General features: G+C 35.1%; 1 protein-coding gene across 3 annotated transcripts; it reads right to left on the reverse strand.

Annotated features, from left to right (window-relative positions):
• Positions 1 to 3432: 3432 nt before the first annotated feature.
• Positions 3433 to 7556, reverse strand: LOC109097837 (zona pellucida sperm-binding protein 3-like). 3 transcript variants are annotated; one of them, XM_042716991.1, is made up of 10 exons: positions 7448 to 7556; positions 6719 to 7365; positions 6217 to 6335; positions 5753 to 5856; positions 5510 to 5687; positions 5310 to 5427; positions 4629 to 4720; positions 4468 to 4556; positions 4176 to 4355; positions 3433 to 3578 (listed from the first exon to the last, which is right to left on the reverse strand). In XM_042716991.1, the coding sequence occupies exons 2-10, from the start codon at positions 7217 to 7219 to the stop codon at positions 3448 to 3450; spliced, it is 1512 nt and encodes a 503-aa protein (XP_042572925.1). In that variant the 5' UTR covers positions 7220 to 7365; positions 7448 to 7556; the 3' UTR covers positions 3433 to 3447. The 3 variants fall into 3 exon arrangements, with proteins under 3 accessions (XP_042572925.1, XP_018967003.2, XP_042572924.1); XM_019111458.2 differs by lacking the exon at positions 7448 to 7556 and having other exon boundaries at positions 4176 to 4340; positions 6719 to 7441; XM_042716990.1 differs by lacking the exon at positions 7448 to 7556 and having other exon boundaries at positions 6719 to 7441.
• Positions 7557 to 7890: the final 334 nt, after the last annotated feature.

Genomic DNA, 7890 nt, shown 5'->3' on the forward strand with positions numbered 1-7890 from the left:
TCAAGACACGAGAAACACGTGAGACTAGGATTGTGTGTCCTTACTAGAATAAAGAAAAACAAGATATGCTCACACAGAGCATTTATGAAAGCTATGGGGAATTATAGTGAATTTTGCTCAGGAATCATGTGTTTTTTCTTGTTTCTGATTCTTGCTCTTGTTCAGCAAGATTTTTATGTGGAATATAAGGGTCAAACGTAATCATCCACGGTGGTTTGGATGTAACATCACAACCCGAATGGCTAAAATGTATAAAGATTTGTGCATGTAGTAGGCCTATACAACAAGCATTGAAAAGTTAAATGGTATAAATATGAACACTTCAAAATGGAAAAGATAATCAGTCATCAGCACAGAATTCAGAATTAGCTGCTGAAATGACCTCTGTGTTCATTCATTTTACCAAGACAATTGGTTCGTCATTTCCTGAATACACTGAAGTGAAGTCTGTGATCTGTAGACATGTATGTGTTATTAATAGAGGAGGTCAGTGAAGCCCAGACTCTGGGCCATTACACAGACTAACAGGAACTTAATTGTTTCCTGAGTGTCTGGAACTTGGGATCCAAAAGAAAGGTAATTAAATCTCCTCCTCCATTATGAACATTTCATTGTTGACGGGGGTCTTCATTAAGGGGATTAATTATGAGCTCTGACAGGGTTCGTCTCGCTTCATGACAGGAGGCCTTTTGTCATCTTTATCTGGGTTGGTCTACCTTCCACATTCAAATACTAGAGGAACAGGGTCATTTGCAGAGAGAGTATAATAACTCAAGTGCTTTATTAGAAGACCGTTAGGCTTCTCATAAACACAATGCAAAAAGGAAATTACACTAGAATGAAATCATTTATAAACTGCCAAAAATACAGAAATATAAACAAATAATAAAAGTGTCAAAATTGTGCATGTTTATGCATTAACACATTTTTAAACAAATTCTAAATTAATAATATATTCATCTAATGACACAAAAAGGCTGTTAGGAAAAAACAACTAGTTGTTATACTAAAAAAATGAGAAGAAACTTATATATATATTCAAGGAATTATATGAAAATAATGTTTTTTTTTAATATTGTATATATTATAGTACATTGTTTGTTTTTAAAAATGTAATATATATATATATATATTTGAGATATAGATACAATAACAACAAAAATAAATCTAAAGTACACACACACACACACACACACACACACACACACACACACACACACACACACACACACACACACACATATTTAGAATATACATTGATGTTTTTTCAAAATGCATTATCTTAAAAGTTATATCTCAAGAAGTTTTGACTCCCGGTCAAATTTATCTTATTCTAAAGGTGTTTAGACTTTTTACTGGAAAACATCACAAAGTACAGTCTGAAAAAAGTGGATTTCTTTTTTTTTCTTCAATGTTTGCAGCCACTTTTTACTCTTTTATAACTTTTTTGTCCATTTTTTTATTGCATTTTACAGCTGTGCACTAATCCATAATGTTAACATACAAACATATCTATCTATCTATCTATCTATCTATCTATCCATCCATCCATCCATCCATCCATCCATCCATCCATCCATCTACACACACACACACACACACACACACACACACACACACACACACACACACACACACACACAGGGAAAAAAGTTATATATTTGCTTGCCTTTATGGCTATCAAAATCAATTTATTACTTGATTGTCATTTTAATTCCTTTTAAAACACTTATTTTGCATACAGACATTTCGTGATTTGGTATCACTTGGTCTTTAAAAACAGTGATGCATGATTTTATTTCACAACAACATTTAGTAATTTATCATAACTGCCCTGAATTATAATAATTTCCACATGAGCATTCCCTCTTTACCATCGCCAGCATCTCTTTCTGGGCATTTGGAGGGCAGCAAACTGCAGCACCATAAAACATGTGGTTTATTACTCATTACTGGGTCACGGCAAATCAATGGATGTGTTTGTAAAACACACAAAAATAACACAACATCAGCGGGCAACAAACACACCATTATGCTTCTATGCCCCACTTCATATTAATAAAGCTTCCTATTGCTTTTATGGCCATTTTAATTACGTCTATTTGTCTTCCTGTTCCCATGAGCACTGTGCACGGATGCAGTCCGTTTCAAATGCAAGACATGGACCATAAAACTCAGTCACCAAAATATAAAATTGGATTTGTAATGCAAGTGGCTGTGTATTAGTCTCACTGCTCCATGTTCTCTAAAGAGAAAAATAACAAAGCTTGGAACATAAATAGACATTTTGGAAGCAATCTCAAATCTTTTATTCAGAGGTCAAACATTCAAACAAGGTTTATATAACCAGTTAAGGATGCACATGTGGAATTAAGAGATATATATATACATATACATATATATATATATATATATATATGCATATACAGTATATATACACATACATACAGTACATGTATATACAATACATGTACTGTTAATGGTGATTGTACAATTAATGGTGATTAATCGCATCCAAAATAAAAGTTTTTGTTTAATATGTGTACTGTGTATATTTATTATGTATATATAAATACACACGCATGTATACATTTAAGAGAAATGTTCTTTATATATTAAATATATTCATATATAATATAAATTACGTGAATATAAATATATACTGTATATGCATGTATTTATACATAAACACAGTACACATTATGCAAACAAAAACTTTTATTTTGGCTGCAATTAATGATTAATTGTTTGACACAGCACTAATATATATAGCAATATTATATGTATTTAATGTCTTAATCATTTATGCTTAACTACTTCAATTTAAAATAGGCATTTTCTGTTTGAAATGCAATTTATTTCTGTGATGTAATGCTAAATTTTCAACATCTTTACTCCAGTCTTCAGTGTCACATGATCCTTCAGAAATCAATATAATATGCCGATTTGCTGCTCAAGAAACATTGTGTTCCCTGATATTTTAGATACAGATACATTTTCAGGATTTTTTAAAAAGAAAACTCTAAAGAATGGCATTTATAAGTTATATCTCAGTGACACCCAACAGCTAACTTTTTCGTACAGTCAATCTTAGTTTGATTTCCCACTCAATATTTTCATAAAAGTGGTTGAACAATCTTATCAGCCAGAACTATTCATTTGGATCCAACTTTTTTTGCCCTCTAAAAGCACACAAGCACACTCAGTCACGTACACCAGTGTCACTTTTACAGGAAAGCACTGAAAAACCACGAGCAGCAAATTGTTACCATGCTTCAAACCGGTAAACAGTGCTGCATCAGCCCTTTTAAAAGCTGAAGGGTCATTTACTACAAATGGGATCCCCGAACAGAAACAAGAAGCTAATGGGCTTTAACCAACTAACTGCAGGCAACACCAGCCCAAAGAAACAAATACCCTTTTAGATAAAACCGCTTTTATTGTCATTCACAAGTCATCACAAGTCAACACAAGTCCTTTCTGCCGCCTTTGGTAAAGCAACGTTCCAAGGATAATGACACACAAAAGCCCAACTGCAACCACCAGACCAGTCATGAGCACCAACTCCATGGAGAACTCTAGAGAAAAAAAAAAAAAAAAAAAAAAAAAAAAATTTCCAAATAAAAAAAGGTGATAAGTAAGGGCTACGACATGGATGCTTGACAGAGACCTACATCTTTGTATTTGCAGTGGCCCCAAAACATTTGGACTTAATATGCAGGCTAATCACTTTTATGAGCCACTTTTTCCAATTATGGTGGTCTCAAGGTGAATTTACACAGATGTAAATCCATGAATAAACTTGCTATAGTTTTGAAGTAGTTCAATATAACATGTTCCAGGAAGTTTGACCGTTACAAAGGGCCCAAGACTTGCCTTTCTTTAAGTAAAACGCATTACAATGAGGATTCAGGGAATGTAAGATTTCAGAAATTAATGCTTTTATTCAGCAAGGATGCATTAAATTGACCAAAACCGACCATAAAGATATTTATACGGTTACAAATTATTTAAATTTCAAAAGAAGTGCTGTTCTTCTGATCTTTATTTGTAAAAGTTGAACCTCTTAACTTGAAGTGCCATTTGAATGTTTTTGAGATGCTTAAAAAAAAAAAAAAAAAAAAAAAAAAAAAAAAAAAAAAAAAAAAGTGCATTTAATAGTTAACATACACTACCATTCAAAAGTTCGGGGTCTGTAAGATCCGGATTTTTTTGAGAGATGTCAGCATGGTCACCAGCATCTTTTGACAACACCTGAGAAGACTTGTGAATTTGCAGTAGACGCTCATCCTCCTTTGAAAGCCTTTCATGGACAAAAATTGGCCCAATAATAGCCTCATCTTCCAAAGCGGAAACTAAAAAAATAAAAATAAAATAAAAATACAAAATATAAACATTCTAAAGCTGCACAGCAATAGCTTATACCCCACCAAATATATTTGGATGCATGTAAAAGTGGAACGATACCATCAGTATCCAGACTTCTACCCTTCCTCATGGTGCAGCTTGTCTCACAACAACCACACACCTGATCATCTCCGTTTACAGCAGTCCAGCTGTTAAAAACCACACACAAACATTAAATGTTGAATGGAGACTGCTAGACGCGCTTCCAACATTACCCATACCTGTTTGTTTCTTTAACAAATGAGCAGGCCTTGTTCATCATATCAGTGGGACTGGAAGTGGTAGTAGCCTTCAAATGACAAGTGATGTAGATCTGGGCAGAAAAAAAAAAAAAAAAATCAACACAGTAAATTCAGATTAACATGTCTGATCTGGATCAAGTATAAATGGAGCAAACTGTACAATAAAGGCCCAGATATATTCATGGCAAAGTTCTTTTTCGTTCTTCACTAAGTTATGAGTTCGAAACACCTGATCATCATTTTGTAAGCGTCAACATCCCGGTTTTAATACTTTTAATAAACAAAATTACAGTGGTGAGAAAACCACAGTTAAGAAAGCATCGGACTACAGCTATGTGGGTGTTTGCTCCAGCGCTGCAATACGTCATGTTTATTTCCAAATCACTTTATACAACAGACTGCACTAAAACAAACAGCTCTTTAGTAATATGCATTGCCAGTGTTGCTTTTAAATTAGAATTACAACTTCAGTTTTTACTATAAAGCAGCTGTCCTGTGTGTTTGTTTTTACACGTTTCTGATCTTGACTGACTGAAAAGAAGAAATGGAGAAAGTGTCCACAGCAAAGGTGGTGAAATGAACTCCAAACAAACATCTGATTTTGTTAGGAACCACACCAGTTTGTTCTTCGATTACACACTGGGGGCTTAATGGACTCACCATTCCAAGGAAATCTTGCTTAAATTGGAACGCCTCAATCTGAAATTGTAACTTGTCATCCTGTATCCTGGACATGAACCTGGACCTGGAATTTGTCAGCTTGGCATCCATCATGCATCTAACGATTTTAGTTAAGAGCATAAACCAACAATAGCCCAGAAGTAAAGCACTCAAAAGGTCCGTCTGGAAGAGTCGCTCACCCACTGTTCTCGATGAACGTGTACATGGTGGCAGCTTCCCCGCTGGGGCCCAAAGTAGCTGCGCAGCTTTCCACGAACACCCGCAGAGGAACGTGATTAGCACGCACCACTGAGGCTTCCAGGTTTATGAAATCTCCCAGAAAGTAAGCACTGGATGGTCGCTCATACCTCCAATCATCTGTAGGACAGGTTGAGATCGTCAGATTAAGAATGGAAACAAAATAACACTAGAAGACTCCATACCAGTCATGAGTTTGAGGGAGAAGTGTAGCTGTTCTTCACCAGCTTTCTCTGCAACGTAGGGAATCCAGGTGGGATGCAACGCATTACTACTCACATTGTGTTTCCTAAAAGTTACAAGAAACCATGCACAGCACGTGGAGAAGCAAAGACAGTACGACAACTTTTTAGCGCCATGGTAATAAAGAATATCGTTATAATGCTTTACTAAGATGCAAAATTGAGAGATTAAAAGTATAATAAACGTCACATAATACGCAAATGTAGAAGAAATATTCGAAAACAGATTAAGAAAATTTTAATTATTTGGAATAGTCATTTTATTCCTTGTATAATAAAAGTACCAAAATGTTAAGACTTTCTTGAGATCTTACATTTGTTTTAAATTTTAACATAGCACTAGAAGTACAAACTAAAGCCTGATTATCATGCTACCATGTTAGATTGTAAGGTTTAAAGAGGTTTACCTTGGGTAGATGCAATGAAGTGCAACCATAGCTTCATTAGTTTTCACAATAGGTGTGTTAGGAACAGGTGAAGGTGTGTACACCAAAACAAAGGAATAAACGAGTGAATCTTCAGTCATCTGAAGAGAAATAGTGATACACATAGATAATTAAAATACAATTCTTATAAAATTAATAAAAAGACAATTATGAAAAATAAGACAAATGCAAAAAGACTAGAAAAGAATAAAAAACACACACAAAAAAAAAAACACACTAAAATAATCAAACACTAAAATAAGAAAATTCTAATAGAAAAACTATAAATCATAAAAATAAATAAATCATGTGGACATGTTATGGTTCCCCTGGTCAGCCACACTTCTAATTCAGGTGACCACAAACATGAGAACACCAAAGAGCATCTTGGACAGGGATTTTTGTATCATTTTAGACAAGTCTTAACAGGATCACAACAGCTGGAGAAACAGTGCTAATCAGGACATACAGTACAGTACCGTACCGTTAATGTGCTCCCGCATCCTTGTAGCTCCGACTCAAAGGCAACAATCCTGGCATGGTCATCAAATCCAACAGATGGACAACCACCCAGCGTCAGATCAGAGGGGTTAATGAACTGATTGTTCCCCAGGAAATCTTGCTTCACCTGCACCTTGACGGAGACCTCTCCACACTGAACCTCGACAGTGTTTGCCGACACTGGCACCTTGGGTTCAAACTCTGGCTCCATAACCACCTCATCCTTCACATCGGGATAGAGGTCAGGACCACGAATGGGTTTGTGGAATTCCTGTTGGGTTTGTGAGAAAGCGTCCACTGTTTGTTTAGGTTGTATTAGTCCAAAATGTCCTTGGCTTCTCAAAGGCCTGCTTGTTTGAAGAGGCATGGATAGGTAGTCGGTTCTCTGGGAGTGTACTTGCATTGGTATCTGGACAAACTCTTGTGATGGAGCTCCCACCATTGCTGGGGCAGGTCTCCTGGATTCAATGAAGTTTTGAAACATGTTGGATGCTACCGCATTTTGATCAAACTGTGCAGGCCCTTGCACTGGCACTGGATGTTTGAAGACAGCAGTTTGACTAAAGCCCTGATATAGAGATGGTTCTCCTTGATTCAATGGTTCAGCACGACACAATAATCTACAAGAAACTATAAAAATAATATCAACAACCACTAAACGTCTTCCCATTGTTGATCTCTCTTTGAGTTTTCAAAGGATGCAACTACTTACTTATATCTCTTTAATGTTGACTGGCTGGCTGGAAAGGTCAGGTTCAATTTTGACTCCGCCCTTTTAAATTTCCCTCCAGCCCATGCCAATTAAGAAGCTGAAGCGCTCTATTCAACTGCTGCCAACTTTACAGACTCGTTTCACAATATTAGTAATATTTATCTGATCATCTGACAACATGAGCAAAAGTATTTAAAAATATATATTTAAAAACAATATATTGTCATCATTATGGAAAAAAGAAATTAAGAAAAAAAAGCACATTTATGTTAATTATGCCTCATCTGGACATTGACATTTTTATACTGCAATTCAAGTGTTTCACCAGAAAACATTTTTTTTTTTTTTTTTTTTTTATACGAAAGTATTATTTATATTAAAATTGAATGCATTAATAGTCATTATTAAAATGGTTCTTTTTTAACTGTGAAAAGAAATTAGAT

The sequence above is a fragment of the Cyprinus carpio genome, chromosome B1 (assembly GCF_018340385.1).
Source record: "Cyprinus carpio isolate SPL01 chromosome B1, ASM1834038v1, whole genome shotgun sequence".
In the NCBI taxonomy this organism is placed as follows: domain Eukaryota; kingdom Metazoa; phylum Chordata; class Actinopteri; order Cypriniformes; family Cyprinidae; genus Cyprinus; species Cyprinus carpio.